Source organism: Physeter macrocephalus, chromosome 2 (genome assembly GCF_002837175.3).
Source record: "Physeter macrocephalus isolate SW-GA chromosome 2, ASM283717v5, whole genome shotgun sequence".
Classification (NCBI taxonomy): domain Eukaryota; kingdom Metazoa; phylum Chordata; class Mammalia; order Artiodactyla; family Physeteridae; genus Physeter; species Physeter macrocephalus.
The window spans coordinates 39,144,935-39,164,309 of record NC_041215.1 but is presented as its reverse complement, the minus strand read 5'-3'; the positions used below and the strand labels follow the sequence as shown (position 1 = coordinate 39,164,309).

At 41.2% G+C, this 19,375-nt stretch overlaps 1 protein-coding gene and 1 pseudogene across 1 annotated transcript in view; both read right to left on the bottom strand.

Moving 5' to 3' along the window:
* NIPA1 (NIPA magnesium transporter 1) overlaps window positions 1-19,375 on the bottom strand; it is a 43,815-nt gene that overhangs the window by 13,096 nt on the left and 11,344 nt on the right. Inside the window, exons 2-4 of the mRNA XM_024117096.2 lie at window positions 14,929-14,976; window positions 13,858-13,948; window positions 1,109-1,269 (exon numbers count right to left, since the gene is read on the bottom strand). Of these exons, the coding sequence (XP_023972864.1) occupies window positions 1,109-1,269; window positions 13,858-13,948; window positions 14,929-14,976 (300 nt within the window). The remainder of the gene's footprint in view (window positions 1-1,108; window positions 1,270-13,857; window positions 13,949-14,928; window positions 14,977-19,375) is intronic.
* LOC129392449 (60S ribosomal protein L21-like) lies at window positions 7,242-9,290 on the bottom strand (annotated as a pseudogene).

The following is a 19,375-nucleotide window of genomic DNA, read 5'->3' as shown; positions in this document are numbered from 1 at the left end:
GGAGGAATCAGGCTCCCTGACTTCAGACTATACTACAAAGCTACAGTAATCAAGACAGTATGGTACTGGCACAAAAACAGAAATATAGATCAATGGAACAGGATAGAAAGCCCGGAGATAAACCCACGCACAAATGGTCACTTTATCTTTGATAAAGGAGGCAAGAATATACAGTGGATAAAAGACGGCCTCTTCAATAAGTGGTGCTGGGAAAACTGGATAGCTACATGTAAAAGAATGAAATTAGAACCCTCCCTAACACCATACACAAAAATAAACTTAAAATGGATTAGAGGGGCTTCCCTGGTGACTCAGTGGTTGAGAGTCTGCCTGCCAATGCAGGGGACACGGGTTCGAGCCCTGGTCTGGGAGGATCCCACATGCCGTGGAGCAACTGGGCCCGTGAGCCATGGCCACTGAGCCTGCGCGTCTGGAGCCTGTGCTCCACAACAAGAGAGGCCGCGACAGTGAGAGGCCCACGCACCGCGATGAAGAGTGGCCCCCGCTCGCCACAACTAGAGAAAGCCCTCGCACAGAAACGAAGACCCAACACAGCCAAAAATAAATAAATAATTTTTAAAAAGAAAAGAAAAGAAAAGAAAAAGCAGCTGGGCCTGAGTGTGCAGTACTTTGGGCTTTCTCTCATCAGGGGGAAGGGGTGGTGGTGATTGCAGTTATGAAAAAAAAAAGAAATTATGTCAAAAGTAGATACCAAAAAAAAAATAGTACAGGGCTCTGCGGGCGCTCTAAAGATGAATTAAATCAGACCTCGGCTCTCTGAGAGCTTCACTTCAGAGGGAAGCACGGAGGCCTGGACACATGGTGGTCCTGAGAGGGGCAGCCTGGGGCCGATCCCGCAGAATGGGCGCCTCCTGCTGCACCACAGATGTGGGGCGGGGGATGGCGTCCATGCACAAGGTCTGGGTCCCAGGAGGCGGCAAAGGGGCCAGGGCAGCAGGGCAGCCCCGGGGGGGCAGCAGCGGACAGTGGTGAGCAAAGAGGAACCAAGAACCTGGAGGACAGACCACAGCGGGGCGGAGGGTACAGCTCCAGCCGGGAGAACCGCGCCGGAGGCGGCAAGCTCGCTGGCACCAAGGCTCTGAGTTACCTGGGTTGGTCAGCTTCTCCTCCAGCTCGGCCTGAGTGGTCACACTCTCAGATTTCGGGGAGTGGATAATCAGCACGACAGAACCCGCACAGCTTAGTAGACACCCCAACTTGCCCAAGATGTTGAGCTTCTCTTTCAGAAGGTAAGAAGCTAAAATGGACCTTCAATTTTAAAATAAGATATGATTAAATCAAACTTTCTGACCTGTTTCTTCTAACTGCAGATGTTACTAAAGCTACATCTTCTTTACAGTCACATTTTATTTTTAAATTAGTCTTTAAGCGTACAAAGATTAGGAATTTATTGAAGTTGCTATTTCAGTACAAATAGGATCTTCATGCCAATTCCATGCATAGCCAGTACATAATGACACTCTTAACTCATACCACTATATTATTTCAGTAGATATGAAATATACCAGGGTAGAAAAATAAGTTTTATGATTGATCAAAAATAAAAATATTGCTTCCATATTTTTAAAAGTACACAGTCCAAAAAAGCTATGTTAAGTAGGAAAGCAGGATATGAAAATCGTTAAAATAATTACAAGTAATTCATGATCAGAACACTTAAGTTAAAATACATTAAGTGAGAAAATGCACAAATAAGAAAAAATCAAAATGCTAATAGTAATTGAATTATGGTAGAAAGAGTATAGGTGATTACTTTTCTCTAATATGGAAACTTTGAAAATGTGGTCACATTACTTATGTAATGCAAAAAAAAGTGCATTCCTCATAAAACATCTGTAATCTTAAGACTGGTAATAGTGTTTCTTATTTCCCTGTATAACATCAGTATATAATTTGAATCGGGAAACCTGGGCTTTTTCTAAATCATGGGATTGGCCATTGTCAATCTACTGGTGTCCAAGCCAAAGGCACTCAGGGAACATGAAGATCCACGGGGAGGGCACACCAGACCCAGATATCAATATATATATACAGGACTATTTCCATTCATCCTCATTTCACAGATAAGGAAACCAAACCTCAGAAAGGATCAGCACTGAACCCAAGGCCACAAAGCTAACAAGAGGTGAAGCCATGGAGAGGTCAAAGCTTCCATCTTTCCCTTACAGCACTTTGTGTCCCTGGCCCTGGACAGCCTGGTCCCCAAGGAGACCCAGCAGCGTAGCTGGGAAAATAAGCAACATCCCTGAAAGAAACCATATAGGATATAATAATACAGAACTGGACGTTAAACTGGGGGGCTCCACACAGCTGCACGGAGAGGTGGCAACAGAGGAGTGGGCGGCTCCGAGAATAAGAGGTGGGCTGGAGTCAGCCTGGAACAATGGGTGGGCCTATGCGGGGGGAGAGGGCTGCCACGCATACGGAAGAAAGGGGCAGGGTAATCCCGCACCGCGAGGCCAACTCACCTCTTATTCCACTCTTGGTCTTATACCAGAGTACAAATTAAACAGCCCTGCTATAAAACAGAGTGCGTAACAGAAAACTTGAGGGATGCTAAGGCCAACAGATCAGGAAACAACTGCCATTGAAAAAGACAGTTAATTGTTCACAGTCTCCGAGCCGAGGGCCATAGCGCCCTACGCAGGACGGCACAGGGAAGCGCTAGCATTGGTCAGGAGGCGCTGGCGGGTTGCGGAGGGCTGTAGCAAGAGCCTTCACTTCACTGTGGTCTCTGGGGGAAGGGGTGTGTACGGCAGTGCAAGCAGTTTAGCACTGGCCAGAGGGAAGAGCTCAGTGGCGCCTGGGCACGGGCTGTCCCTAGCTGTCTATGACTTGGTCCTGGGGGATCAGCGCAGGTGGGTAGTGGGCAGGAGTGTGAGAGTCCAAGAAAGGAGGTGGTTGGGATGTGAGCTCTGGATCGGTTGGTTTAGATTTGAAACGCATGCCTGAGCAGGAGAGCTCCTCCTGAGGAGAGAGGTGCGCGTGCCAAGGGACACGTGAGCCAAGGCAGGTGACTCGGGACCGGGCTGTCCAGAACGAGGCGTGTGCGGCACAGGCATGCAGGGCACGTGTTAGGGCATCCAGTTTAGAGACGCTAGACACATGAGGTCAATAGAGTACCGTGTCATTTAAGGACACACCACATAAAGACGTGGGCAACTGCTTACCTCCTGAGTATGCTCCTCATGGAGAACTGGTCCTTGCCTCCCCTCTGTGGCTGGGAATGGATGACCCCAGGGTGGCTGGAATAGGGGCCATCTACCTAACAGGCTTCCCCAGCAGGAAATCCACCAGCTGTCTAGGCTCAAAACCTTTCTCCTCTCACTTTTCCTGGGTTGCAGTAACTAAAGCCTGCTACCTTCTGAGCTGAGATTAAACAAAAAGCATACATCAAAAAAAAAAAAAAAAAAAACAACAACACACCATTGTAAAGCAATTATACTCCAATAAAGGTGTTAAAAAAATAAAACAAAACAACAACAACAAAAAAGCATACAAAATCTCTTTGACTTAAATCAGGAGTCCACAGACTATGGCTGAAGGCCCAATTCAGCCCTTCACCTGTTTTTGTGAAGAACATCTTATTGGAGCACAGCCGTGTCCACACAGTTAGTCTGGTCTCTGGCTACTTTCCACTACAACGGTAGAGGCAAGCAGCTGCAACAGAGGCCACATGGCCCACAAAGCCTAAAATATTTACCATCTGGCCCTTTACAGAAAAAGGTGGCCACCCCCTAAGTTAAATGATCTACAGAACTAATCACACATCTATCTGGAGAGCTGGCCTGAGGTGGAGGCACAAGTTACATGTGGGCATCAGGGCCACAACAGCACAGAGGTGCAGCATCCTTACTGGAGGGCTTCGGGAGTACAGCAGAGGTGGGAGGGTGGACTGGGGAGCAGTGGGATAAAAGGCAATGCAAAGAGGGGGAAAGAAATTGAATGCCAAGAGAGAGTCAATAAACTATCTTAATAAACTTATAGTAAGAGTAAACCAACAAAAGATGTGCTGTAGAATTGACAGCAAGGTCTTGAAGAGAAATTTGTATACCCAAGTTCATAGCAGCATGATACACAATAGCTAAAATGTGGAGGCAACTCGAGTGTCCACTGACAGATGAATGAAGAAGGAAACAGTACACAAGGAGTGCACAAGGGTTCCCTTTTCTCCACACCCTTGCCAACACTTATCTCTTGTTTATTTTTTATGACAGCCATTCTAACAGGTGTGAGGTGTTATCTCATTGTGGTTCTGATATGAATATCTCCCATGACTAATGATGTTGTGCGTCTTTTCATGTGCCTATTGGCCACCTGTAGGTTTTCTTTGGAAAAATATTTATTCAGTTCCTCTGCCCATGTTTTAATCAGATTGTTTGTGATTTTTTTGCTATTGAGTTGTAAGATTTCTTTATATAATTTGGAGATTAACCCCTTACCAGATCTATGATTTGTACATATTTTTTCTCATTCTATAAACTGTCCTTGTATTTTGTTGATGGTTTCCATTGCTGTTCAGAAGCTTTTTATTGATGTTTTAAAATATTTTTTTGATGTTAAAGTCTTTATTGAATTTGCTACAATATTACTTCTGTTTTATGTTTTGGTTTTTTGGCTGTGAGGCATGTGGGACCCTAGCTCCCTGACCAGGGATCGAGCCTGCACTCTCTGCATTGGAAGGCAAAGTCTTAACCTCTGGACCACCAGGGAAGTCCCTGTGTAGAAGCTTTTTGGTCTGATGTAGTCCCACTTATTTATTTTTGCATTTGTTGCCTTTGTTTTTGATGGCAGATCAAAAAAATTGCCAAGACCAATATCAAGGAGCTTACTCCTTATGTTTTTCTTCTAGGAGTTTTATAGTTTCAGGTCTTATGTTCAAGTCTTTAATATGTTTTGAGTTGATTTTTGTGTACAGTGTAAGACAGTGATCCAGCTTCATTCTTTTACATGTGGCCTGACCAGTTTTATGGAAGAGCTATCGTTTCTCCATCATATTCTTGACACTTTTGTCTTAAATTAATTGACCATATATGTGTCAGTTTGTTTCTGGGTTGTCTATTCTGCTCCACTGATCTACGTGTCTGTTTTTATGCCAACACCATACTGTTGGGACTTCCCTGGTGGCGCAGTGGTTAAGAAACAGCCTGCCAATGCAGAGGACACTGGTTCAATCCCTGGTCCGGGAAGATCCCACATGCCGCAGAGCAATGAAGCCTGTGCACCACAACTACTGAGGCTTCCCTCTAGAGCCGTGTGCCTAGAGCCTGTGCTCAGCAGCAAGAGAAACCACAGCAATGAGAAGCCCGCGCACCACAATGAAGAGTAGCCCCCACTCGCCGCAACTAGAGAAAGCCCGCATGCAGCAACGAAGACCCAACACAGCCAAAAATAAATAAATAAATAAATAAATAAATAAATAAATAAATACCATACTGTTTGGATTACTATAGCTTACAATATAGTTTGAACTCAGGAAGCTTGATGCCTCCAGCTTTGCTCTTTCTCAAGATTGCTTTGTCTATCTTTGTCTTTTATGGATCCATACAAATTTCAGGATTGTTTGTTCTACTTCTGTGAAAAAATGCCACTGGAATCTTGATAGGATTGCACTGAATCCATAGATTGCACTGGGTAGTATGGACATTTTAACAATATTAATTCTTCCAATCTATAAGAATGGAATATCTTTGCCTTTATTTGTGTCTTCAATTTTTTTCATCAATGCATTAATAGTTTTCAGTGTACAAGTCTTTTGCCTTCTTGGTTAAATTTATTCCTAGGTATTTTATTTATTTATTTTTTTGGCCATGCCACGTGTCATGCAGGATCTTAGTTCCCTGACCAGGGATTGAACCCGCACCCTCTGCACTGGAAGCTCAGAGTCTTAACCACTAGACTACCAGGGAAGTCCCTATTTTATTCTTTTTGATGAAACTGTAAATGGGATTGTTTTCTTGATTTCTTTTTCTGATTGTTTTTCTTAGTGGGTAGAAACACAACTGATTTTTGTACATTGATTTTGTATCTTACAACTTCAGTGAATTTATTTATCAGTTATAACAGTTTTTTGGTAGAGACTTTGGGGTTTTCTATATACAATATTATGTCAGCTGCAAGTAGCGAGTTTTACTTCTTCCTTTCCCATTTGGAAGCCTTTTATTGCTTTTTCTTGTCTTGCTCTGGCTAGGACTTCCAGTATTATGCTGAATAAAAGTGGCAAGAGTGGGCATCCTTGTCTTGTTCCTGATCTTAGAGAAAAAGCCTTTGGCTTTTCACTGTTAAGTATAAAGTTAGCTGTGGGATTGTCTTATGTGACCTTTATTATGTTGCAGTATGTTCCCCCTGTACCCAGTTTGTTGAGTTTTTGCCATGAATAGATATTGGATTTTGTCAAATGCTTTTTCTGCATCTATTGAGATGATCATATGATTTTTACCCTTAATTTTGTTAATGTGTTATATCACATTGATTGATTTGTAGATACTGAACTATCCCTGCATCCCTGGTACAAACCCCACTTGATCATGGTATATGATTTTCTAGTGTATTGTTGAATTCAGTTTGCTAATATTTTGTTGAGAATTTTTGCATCCAATATTCATCAGTGATATTGGTAAGTAATTTCCTTTTTAGTAGTGTCCTTGTCTGGTTTTGGTGTCACAGTAATGCTGGCCTTGTAAAATGAGTTTCGAAGTGTTCCCTCCTCTTCAATTTTTGGGAAGATTTGAGAAGGATTAGTATTAATTCTCCTTTAAATATTTGATAGAATTCACCTGTGAAGCCATCTCTTCCTGGACTTTTCTTTGCTGGGATGTTTTAAATTACTGATTCAATCTTCTTCTCCTGTTCAGATTTTCTATCTCTTCATGATTCAGTTATGGTAGGTTGCATGTCCTAGGAATTTATGTTTTCTCCTAGGTTATCCAATTTGTTGGTGTAGAACTGTTCGTAGTCTCATGATCCTTTCTATGTCTGTCGTTCAGTTGTAATGTCTCCTCTTTCATTTCTGATTTTATTTATTTGAATCTTCTCTCTTTTTCCTTAGGTAGTCTAGCTAAAAGTTTCTCAATTTTGTTTCTCTATTTAAAAAAAAAGCAGCTCTTAGTTTTGTTAAGCATCTCTATTGTTTTTATGGATGTTATTTCATTTATTTCTGCTTGGCTTTTTATTTCCTTCTTTCTGCCTACATTGGGGATAGTTTGTTCTTCTTCTAGTTCCTTGAGGTAAAAAATTGGGTTATTTGATATCTTTCTTTTGTCTTAATGTAGGCATTTATTGCTGTAAACTTCCCTCTTAGATCTGCTTTTGCAGCATCCCATAGCTTTTGATATATTAGGTCTCCATTTTCATTGGTTTCCAGATACTTTTGGATATCCCATTTGATTTCTTCTTTGACACATTGGTTGTTCAGGAGTGTTTATTTAATATCCACATATTTGTGAATTTTCCAGCTTTCATCCTGTTATTGATTTGTAGTTTCATACCACTGTGGTCAGAAAAGATACTGGGTATGACTTCAATCTTCTTAAATTTGCTAACACTTGTTTGTGACCTATCATAAGATCTATCCTGGAAAATGTTTCCTGCACACTTGAGAAGAATGTGTACTGTGCTGCTGTTGGATGGGATGTTCTGTATATGTTAGATTGGTCTAACATAGGGTTCAAGTTCCATGTTTCCTTGATTTTCCGTCTGGATGATCTATCCATTGTTGAAAGTGGGGTATTGAAGTCTTTTACCATTATTGCATTGTTGTCTATTTTTCCCTTCACATCTGTTAATATCTGTTTAATATATTTAGATGCTCTGATGTTGGGTGTGAATATATTTGTGATTGTTATATTTTTGATGAATTGACCACTTTATTATTGTCTAATGACCTTCTCTGTCTTTTGCTACTGTTTTCAGGTTAAAGTTTACTTTGTCTGATATAAGTATAGCTACTTCTGCTCTCTTTTGGTTCCCACTGGCAAGGAAGATCTTTTTCCATCCCTTCACTTTGAGTGTATGTTTCCTTAAAACTGAAGTGAGTCTCTTGTAGGAAGCATGTACCAGGGTTCTATTTTTTAATCCATGTAGCCACTCTATGTGTTTTGATTGGAGAAATCAATCCTTTAACACTTGGAGTAATTATTGATAGGTAAGGACTTATTAATGCCATCTCATTAACTGTTTTCTGGCTTACTGGAGTTCCCTTGTACCTTTCCTCCTCTCTTGCTGCCGTCCTTTGTGAACTGCTGATTTTCCATTGTGATATCCGTTGATTCCCTTCTCTTGTTTGTGAATCTACTGAAGGTTTTGTTTTGTGGTTACCATGAGGCTTACATTAAGACATCTTAGAGATATAACAGTCTATTTTACACTCATAACAATTTAACTTCTATTGCACACAGAACCTCTAATCTTTTATTCCCTCCTTTTTTTCATATTTTTGATGCCACAATTTACATCTTTTTCTACTGTATACCTATTGATCAACTGTGGTAGCTATGGCTCTTTTTTAAGACTTTTATCCTTCAACCTTTATACCAGAGTTAGGTAGTTAACACACCACCATATTACAGTATTCTGTATTCAGTATTCTGAATCTGACGATATGCTTACTTTTGCCAGTGTGTTGTATATTTTCATATATTTCCATGTTACCAACCAGTGTCCTTTCATTTCAGCTTGAAGAACTCCTTTAGGCATTTCTTGTAGGCAGGTCTAGTGGTGATAAACTCCCTCAGCTTTTATTTGTTAGGGAAAGTCTTTTTTTTTTTTTTTACAGTCCAGGTCTTTTATTTTCTTTATACCCATCATGCCATGAATTCATAGGGAATGGGCTCCAACAGTTCAGGCTCCTTTCCACTGGTTCTCGCAAAGTGTGCTTCTCTGGGTGGAGCAGGCTGGCGTTTCAGTTGAACCCAAGTACCTTTCTCTTTGGCTTCCTTCTTTTCCTGATCATTTTTCTTCACCCATTTCAGGGAGCTATCTCAGCTCTTAGAATGCTTAATATGCTTGAAATGCTCATTAATTCTCTTGGCAAGAATCTTGCCCTTGTTTGTTTATAATGATGCCAACAGCATGCTGGGTTAACACTGTAGACTCTCCCAGTTTTGCCGTGGTAACATTTGTGGGGCATTCCTTTTTGAACACTGCCCATTCCCTTGATATCTACAATATCACCTTTCTTGTAGATTCGCATATATGTGGCCAAAGGAACAACTCCATGTTTTCTAAAAGGCCTAGAGAACGTGTAGCAGGTGCCCCTTTGTGTTGGTCATTTTGGCGAATACTTTTTCATGTAATTTGTGTGGCAAGGGGACCGAAGAATGCTTCAGATAACCCATCAAAGCCAAATCACTGTTACAACAAATGCACACTTCACTTTAAATGGTGAGAAGAATGCCTGAGGGACAGGGGAAGGGACAGGAGGCTTCGGGAGCCACGTGCGTAGGGAAAGTCTTTTTCTCGCCTTAATTTCTGAAGGGCAACTTTGCAGGGTATAGTATTCTTGGCCGTTTCTTCCTTTCAGCACTTCAAACATATCATTCCCTTTTCTCCTGGACTGCAAGGTCTCTTGTTCAGAAATCCATTGATAGCCTTATGGGGGTTTCCTTCTATGATTTTTTTTCTCTTGCTGCTTTTAAAATTCTGTCTTTGATTTTAGACAGTTTTATTATAATGTGTATTGGACAAGATCATTTTGGACTGAAATTTTAGTGTAACCTATGAGCTTCATGAACTTGGATGTCCAAATCTCTCCCCTGGTTTGGGAGGTTCTCAGCCATTATTTCCTTTACATAAGCTTTCTACTCCTTGCCTCCTCTCTTCTTCTCCTGGGATTCCAATGATGCTTACATTGTTTCTCTTAATGGTGTCATGTAAGTCCCACCAGCTTTCTTCATTCCTTTTCGTTCTTTTTTCTTTTTGTTCCTCACATTGGATATTTTCAATTGATCTGCCTTCAAGCTCACTGATTCTTCTGTTTGGTCGTCTGCTGTTAAAGCTCTGTGTTGAATTCTTCAGTCCTGTCATTTCATTCTTCAGCTCCAAAATTTGTTTGGTTCTTTTTTTACATCTTCTATCTCTTCATTAAACTTCTCATTTAGGTCTTGTGTTGTCTTCCTGATATCATTAAATTGTTTATCTGTGTTCTTTTGTAGCTAAGAGTCTTTGGAACAGTTATTATGAATTCTTTGTTAGGAAATTCAGGATCTTTATTTCGTCGGGCATTACTGGAGGTTCTTTTGGTGGAGTCATGTTTCCCTGATTCTTCATGATTCCTAAAGCTTTGCATGTCTGCACATTTGAAGAAGCAGTCACCTTTTCCAGACTTTACGGGTAAGGGAAGACTTTCACCTAGGGGTGGGGGCATGCTGGAGTGCGCTGTGGCCCTCGGTCAGTGGTGCGGGGCACCAAGAGCAGGCGCATACAGTGGCACCAGGTCCGATGGGGCATAATGTCTTTTGGCTCAGGCTGCTAGGGTCTACATCATCAGCAACTGCGTGTTCCATGGTGCGTACTGCTGAGGGTCCATAGTGGCTACAAGGGGTACTGGGGTCCATAGTATCACTTGGGGTCAAGCGGCTAGAGACCAGGATAGGTAGAGATGGTGGCCAGAGCCAATGATGTGCACACACTCAGCTTTGAGGGCCAACTGCAGGTGCCTATATAGTTTCAAGCGCCTATATAGTGCCTGCCAGTTGCAGACACACAGACAGCAGTAGGGGCCAAGGCAAGCAGCAAGGGCTGGGACCAACTATAAGCTCACTAGTAGCTGCGGGATTCCTACCATGGCCCTGCGGTAGCTGCACACTTCCCAGCCCCACAAGCCATGCACAGTGTAATGGAGGCTGGTGACAGGGGTTGGGCCAGGGGTGTACACGTGCATAGCTCAAGTGGCTGGCGGCAGGTCAATGCAGTGGTGCAGGCTAGTGACAGAATACAGGGCCTGATCCAGACCAACACGTAGCTGTGGAGGCTGGCAGCCGGAGTGCTCTCCTGTGGCTGCCAGGATACCTGCTCCCAACCTGCACACTGCAGTGGAGGCCTGCACTGTGGAAAGGCACAGCTGGAGGCGCTAGCTGCAAGGGAGCACATGGTGGCGGGGTCAGCTGTGGAGGTGTAGGCTGCTGTCTTGCACTCACACGACCACAGAGGGCTGCTTGCTGCCCGTGTGGTTCCCAGGCTCCCCAAGTGCAGGGGAGGAGAGAGGGGAAACGGAGCAAGGAAGGACTCGGGCTTCTGGCATCAGTGAACATGAATACCTATAGGGCAAAAGTTGCTGAAATATGCAGGGGTCCACAGTGGTGAAATCTGCTAAGTTTTTCTGCAAAGCAGGTCACTGAGAATCACACTCACTCCCACTGCACGGCTGCCACTGGTATCCCCTGCTTTTCTTCCTTGCTCCTAGCCATTTCAATACACTTCAGTTTTGCCAACCTGGGTGGGAGCTTCGTGTGGTGCTCTGAAAGTCTTGGGCAAACTGGTCACTTCCTCCATTCTTCCTTTCCTGGCCAGGGGAACTCTTCCTATCTGGCAAGTTCCCTCATGGCTCTGAGCAATCCCAACTTGGGGGAAGGGATAATGCAGTCAAAATGAAGCTGTCTTCTTCCTTCTTTTTTTTGCAGTTATTCTCAGGTTTTTGGTTCCATTGTATCACTAAATTTTCTCAAGTGGACTCCAGAGCTCTCCCAGAACTGTTTTCATTAATGGATAGCTAATTGTTAATTATTTTGGGGAGATGGAGGCGGAGTTCTTCCTTTCCAATCTGGATGCCTTTTAATGCATTTGCTTGACTAACTGTTTTGGGTAGAACCTCCAGTACAATTTTGAATAGAAGTGGCAAAAATTGGACATCTTGTCTTGTTCCTAATCTTAGGGGGAAAGCATCTAGTCTTTAACCAGTAAGTATGATGTTAGCTGGGGCTTTTCCATAGAGATCCTTTGCAAGATTAGGAAGTTACCTTCTATTCCTAGCATACTGATTGTTTTCATCATGAAGGGGTGTTGAATTTTATAAAATAATTGTTCTGTGTTTGTTGAGATGTGGTGTTCACCCTTTATTCTATTGATGTGGTGTATTACATTATTTTATTTTTGATGTTAAATACACCTTGCATTCCTAAGATAAATCCCACTTGGCCATGGTATATAACCCCTTTCATATATTGCTGGATTCAATTAGAGTATTTTGTTGATGATTTATCCATCTATATTTGTAAAAGAATTGGTTTGTAGTTTTCTTGCACTGTGTTTGGTTTTCTTACCAGGGTAACATTGACTTCATAGAGTGAGCTGAGAAGGAACCCCTCCTTTCCTATTTTTTGGAAGACTTTGTGAAGAATTGCTATTAATTCTTCTTTAAATGTTTGGTAGAATTCACCAGTTTACCTAAGCTTTTCCCTGATGTAGATTTTTTAAATTTACTAATTCAATCTATTTACTTGTTATAGGTCTTTTCAGATCTTCTATTTCTTCTCAAAACAATTTTGTTAGTTTGTGTCTTTCTAGGAATGTGTCCATTTCACCTATATTATCTAACTTGTTGGCATACAGTTGTTTATAATATTTGCCTATAATTCTTTTCATTTCTGTACAGTTGGTAGTAATATTTCTTTTTCATTTCTGATTTTAGTATTTTTAGTCTTCTCTCTTTTTTGCTTTGTCAGTCCAGCTAAAGTCATCAATTTGGATGATATTTTCAAGGGACTAACTGCTTTTATTGATCTTCTCTATTGTTTTTCTATTCTCTATTTCATTAATTTATATGCTAATCTTTATTATTTCCTTCCTCCTATTTGAGTTTGTCCTCTTTTTCCAGTGTCTTAAGATGAAAGGTTAAGTTGTTGATTTTGAGATCTTTCCTTCTCTCTTTTTTGCTTTGTCAGTCCAGCTAAAGTCTTATCAATTTGGATGATATTTTCAAGCGACTAACTGCTTTTATTGATCTTCTCTATTGTTTTTCTATTCTCTATTTCATTAATTTATATGCTAATCTTTATTATTTCCTTCCTTCTATTTGAGTTTGTCCTCTTTTTCCAGTGTCTTAAGATGAAAGGTTAAGTTGTTGATTTTGAGATCTTTCCTTTTTTTTTTCAATGTAAGCATTTACAAATATAAATTTCTCTCTGTGTACTGCTTTAGCTGAATCCTAAATGCTTTGGCATGCTGTTTCTTCATTTTTATTCATCTCAAAGTATTTTCTAATTTCCTTTGTGTCCATGTAAGCCCCAGACTGAGCATGGGAACCTCCACCTGGCTCACTTCGTAACTGCAATAAAAACTCAAGGCCCCACGTTGCTCCTGTTCTACTCCAGACCAAACCAGAGCCATTCTTGTTGGGTGATACGTTCGCTATTGACTGTTGTGAGTCGTGAATCCTTTTACACAACCCACTGGAGTCCATGTGTCATTTGTCCCAACCTCCATAATCTCCTGAGAAAGGGGACTGCCCAGCATCCAGCAGGGGATGCTAGGGACCCAAATAAAACACCAACTGACTAGTTTTGATTATTGATTTCTCAGAATCACTTGCCAAGTTGCTGGGAAGACTCCAGTCTCTAGGAAGTCTTCCAGAGCAAAGATCAGGAGAGTGATGACATCATGTTGGTATCCATGAATAAATTAAGATTTGAAATATATTGAAGCAAATGTCTAAGAGAGGGTTAATAGTTCATACAACTAAATCTGAAGGGATAAAAATTAAACCATATGGAGTGCAATACTGAAGACATATCTTCAGTTACACTTCTACTTTTATTATTTTAACAGAAACATTTAAAATGAAAAGTTTTCTTATACCTAAACTACACATTAAAAACCAAAACACAGAACCCCAGCTCTCACCCAAATGGCACTCCAAGGGCACCAAGAGGAGTCACCAGGACAGTGGGGACCGCCGTGTAAGCCAGGAAGTTTCCAATCTGGCCAACAGCCACTGTCAAGAGAATCACAAGCGTATCACTGCAATTACAAAAATCTCTTTGAGCATTCATCACAGAGTTGAATTTTGCAAGACTGTGTTCTGAAAGGGCTACTTCTTTTTCATTATTGGTGAGAAAGGAAATATGGGGCATCATTTGCATGATTAAGAGTCCTGAGGGCAGAGGAGAGCAGGCCCCATAGTATCATTGGCCCAATTAGTTTCAACCCTCTATGGAAATTTCCAGTCTAACCAGCAGTGACTGACAGTGGGTACAAGAGTATATTTCCACTTTCTTCTTAACACATCCCTGTTTTAAGATAGATAATGTAGAGCTTTCCATGTCCCTTCAAGTGGCCTGGGATCTATTCCAGTGACACGCTGCTGGCACATCAAGTGGAAACACCACTGCCTGCACAGGGCTGTGCCTGGGGCTGCACTGAGATAGATAGATAGATAGACAGATAGATAGATAGATAGACAGATAGAGCTTAAAAATGAGTTCTTCAATGAATCAACATCTGCTAGAAAATTTCTTGCCTGAAAGACAATGTGTGACAAAAAGACCTCAAGATATATCTGAAATAGCTAACAGAATTTTTCTTTATACATGTAAAGTTGTAAACTCTAATTTTATTATTTTTATATTATAACACATGACCTCTGATCTGGTACTTAAGGCTGAATGAAGAAACTCTCCTTTGTAAAACCAGTTGTGTGGAGCAAAAGTTCACCAAATGCCCACAGCCCAACTACAGATGAGGAAGCAGGAGCTGCTTAATTTCTTCAGACCCAGGACAGTCTGACCTGGACAAAATTCAGGGCTCACAGCAGGCAGCAGGGTCCTCTGCCTTCACCCTCCACTGTCTCCCACCATCCCGGTCCTTATTCCAAAGAACAAGCTAAGCTTATCCCACCCGCTCCATCCAACCCTGGCAGACAAATGACTGATCTTACAAAAGGAGACCAAGCTCTTCACCACAAAGAGTACTTACTTGCAATGGTTCCTGCCCACCACACAATGTCTGTTAAATAGGAGGTACCTGTAAAAGAGTGAGACAAAAACATCAGGAAAGTATGAACCAACAGGTTTACAAGCTACGTACTTAAAAAAGGAATTTTTAAATAAAACTAAAATTGAAAAGAATAATGAATGCCATACTTTTATTCATCCTACAAAGAAACTTTAAAGAAGTCTATAAAGAGCAGCATGAGAAACGATTAAAAGTGGCAAAATACTTTCTGCAATCAACACAAGCTGACCCAAGCAAATAAAATCTTTATAAATTGTACTTTATTTGGGAGGGGGGCTCAACACATCACCTAGAGACAAATATTCTTTGGAGTAACTTTTTATATGTTGATTTCAAACTAGATTTGATCTTCAAAGTCCAATTCTCTCATGCATTTACTGAAACCCATTTATATGATAATTTTTCTAGTATAGGGTTCTGTGACTTGCTACTTAAACAGGTTCATAATGTAGAACCTTTGTGACATGGCTCTTTTTGCAACCATGTGAAAATGGTTGAAAGCAGACCCTTACACTCAGTCGATGATCGGACATTGCACACAGTGGCTTCCCTTTTACTCTCTTGGATTACCCTCTTATGTCCCAATGCATGCCAGGGCAGGCAGAGATGGGAGCAGGTCTCCTCGTCACATCCATCCCTCCCTTTGTCCTTCTTCAGGTATGTCAAAATGCTCCTAGTCTCACAGGATTTTTTTCACTTCAGACGAAAACACCTAATCTATTTGGATGTTTTAATTCTCAGTAATTTGGTATAATGAACATAGGAAGCCAGGCGGCTTCTTTGAGAAGCAGAGCTACAGGTATTTAAAAAGTACTTTTAAGAAAATGAGACCAATAAGTAATGATAGAGTGGAAGGAATGGTCTAGTGCAAACAGCACCATTTGGTAACACAGTAAAAACTGATTCAGGCAAGAACCATCCATGGACACTAAAATAAGTGAATGAAAGTTTGTTGAGGGACAGTATTGCCATGTAATCGCCACGAATCACCTCCACCAGCTTTTTTATTAATCACAAAGAGAAAAAGTTATCTTTACAGTACTCTAAGACCCTGATGGACATTACCTGAACTAAGTGGTCAAAGGTGACACCATCAGCAGCGGGACAAACCAACATCCTGTGCCTCCTGAGGGTGCACTGAGAAAGGCACAACATCTCATCTGCAGTGCTCCTGCCAGAGTGCAGCACCTGAATCTAATCATGAGGAAATTGTGAAATGGTCCACATATCAGCTGGCCTGTACGCTTCAAAATTGGCAAGGTCATGAAAGACAAAGGCTAAGGTACTGTTGCAAATGGCAGGAAACTAAAGAGACGTGACTAAACACATGATGTTAGATGGGAAAAAAGGTTGCTATAAAGGACAGCATTGGGGCAACGGGCAAAACTTCAATATGGATTGTTGTAGATAATTGAGCAACAAAACCCCTTCACTTTCTGCATGAGAATGCGACTATAAAGCTGACAGCCATGTGGCCAGGGGACAGCACTTAAGGTAAAAATGACCTCTGATGGGAAAATGGCATCTGACTGGAGGTTGGGCTCCCCTAGTGCAATACCTCTGAGAATAGGAACAGCTCTTTCAGCGCCTGGGAGTTCTGCCTCTATGACTTGATACTGCAGGGCATGAGGCTTGTAAGGCTGGGCAGCTGTGGCACTGTCTGCTGCAGTTCTACCTCTGGGCCCCTAAACCATGCTCTGCCTCTGCTACCAGGCTCCAACAGAGAGGGCCTGACACTGGCTGTGGCTCCTGTCCCATGTCCTTCTGAGTGTGTCTGATACAAATGTGGCCCATGATGTCCTACATATCAGAAAGTAGAGCTGAGCTGAAGAATGCCCTGCAGTGAACACTGCAGAACAATGATCAACTATTAGTACAGAATCCTTGTTCAACTTCCCAAATGTGCTAATCACACTGTGGCTATTTTAGAGCATGTCTTTTACTTACATGTGGAATCTGAAAAAAAAAAAAAAAAAAAGACACAGAATTGTCAAAGCAATCCTGAAGAAAAAGAACTAAGCTGGAGGCATAATCCTCCCAGACTGCAGACAATACTACAAAGCTACAGTAATTAAGACAGCATGGTACTGGCACAAAAACAGAGAGATCAATGGAACAGGATAGAGAGCCCAGAAATAAACCTATATATCTATGGTCAATTAATCTTCGACAAAGGAGGCAAGAATATACAATGGAGAAGACATTCTCTTCAGCAAGTGGTGTTGGGAAAGCTGGACAGCGACATGTAAATCAATGAAATTAAAACACTCCCTCACACCATGTTCAAACATAAACTCAAAATGGCATAAAGACCTAAATATAAGACATGACACCATAAAACTCCTAAAAGAGAACATAGGCAAAACATTCTCTGACATAAATCGTAGCAATATTTTCTTAGATCAGACTCCCAAGGCAAAAGAAATAAAAGCAAAAATAAACAAATGGTACCTAATCAAACTTAAAAACTTTTGCACAGCAAAGGAAACCATCAACAAAACAAAAAGACACCTACGGAATGGGAGAAAATATTTGCAAATGACACAATCAACAAGGGCTTAATTTCCAAAATATACAAACAGCTTATACAACTCAGTATCAAAAAAACAAACAACCCAATCAAAAAATGGGCAGAAGATCTAAATAGACATTTCTCCAAAGAAGACATACAGGTGGCCAACAGGCACATGAAAAGATGCTCAACATTGCTAATTATTAGAGAAATGCAAATCAAAACCACAATGAGGTATCACCTCACACCTGTCAGAATGGCTATCATCAAAAAGTATACAAATAGGGGCTTCCCTGGTGGCGCGGTGGTTGCGCGTCCGCCTGCCGATGCAGGGGAACCGGGTTTGCACCCCGGTTTGGGAGGATCTCACATGCCGCGGAGCGGCTGGGCCCGTGAGCCATGAAAAAAAGTATACAAATAATAAATACTGGAGAGGGTGTGGAGAAAAGGGAACTCTCCTACACTGTTGGTAGGGATATAAATTGGGGAAGCCACTATGGAAAACAGTATGGAGGTTCCTTAAAGAACTAAAAATAGAGCTATCATATGATCCTGCAATCCCGCTCTTGGTTATATATTGGGAAAAGATGAAAACTTGAAAACTCTAATCTGAAAAGATACATGCAGCCTGATGTTCACAGCAGTATGATTTACAATAACCAAGACACGGAAGCAACCTAAGTGTCTATCAACAGATGAACAGATAAAGAAGATGTGGTGTGTGTGTGTGTGTGTGTGTGTGTGTGTGTGTAAACACACACACACACACACACACACACAAAGGAACATTACTCAGCCATTAAAAAGAATGAAATATTGCCATTTGTAGCAATGTGGATAGACCTTGAGAATATCACACTAAGTGAAGTTAAGTCAAAGACAAACATTATATGATATCACTTACGTGTGGACTCTAAAAATAATGCAAATGAATCTATATACAAAACAGAAACAGACTCACAGACACAGAAAACAAAATTATGATTACCAAAGGGGAAAGGGAGGGGCAGATAAATAAGAAGTATGGGGTTAACAGATACACATTACTATATATAAAATAGAAAAGCAACAAGAATTTACTGTATAACACAGAGAACAATATTCAATATCTTGTAATAACCTATAACGGAAAATAATCTGAAAAAATACATATAAACAACTGAATCACTTTGCTGAACACCTGAAACTAATACTGCAAATCAACTATATTTCAATTAAAAAAATTTTCAACAAAACAAAATTTATAGATACAAAGAACAGATCAGTGGTCTTTATTTTATTATTGTTAGATACGTTACATTTTTATGTTACAAACCCAACAATATACTGTTGTAACTTATAATAAAGGTAATGTAAACTTTACGTTATTTTATATCCTAAAGAAGCTTAGAAAACAAAGGAAATCAAGTATAGGCTTACAGTAGACCTTTTCATTGTTATAAAATGTCCTTCTTGGGCTTCCCTGGCGGCGCAGTGGTTGAGAATCCGCCTGCCAATGCAGGGGACACAGGTTCGAGCCCTGGTCCGGGAAGATCCCACATGCCGCAGAGCAACTAAGTCCGTGTGCCACAATTACTGAGCTTGTGCTCTAGAGCCCACGAGCCACAACTACTGAAGCCCGCGTGCCTACAGCCCGTGTTCCACAACAAGAGAAGCCACAGCAATGAGAAGCCCATGCACCGCAACGAGGAGTAGCCCCCGCTCTCCACAACTAGAGAAAGCCCGCGCGCAGCAACGGAGACACAACGCAGCCAAAAAATGTCCTTCTTTGGCTACAGTAACAATTTTTGCCTTAAAGTCTGTTCTGTTTCATACTAGCATGGCCACTCCTGCTCTCTTTTGTGTATAAGTAAATATTCTTGCTTATTATTTAAAATAACTGCGAACACATTTCAT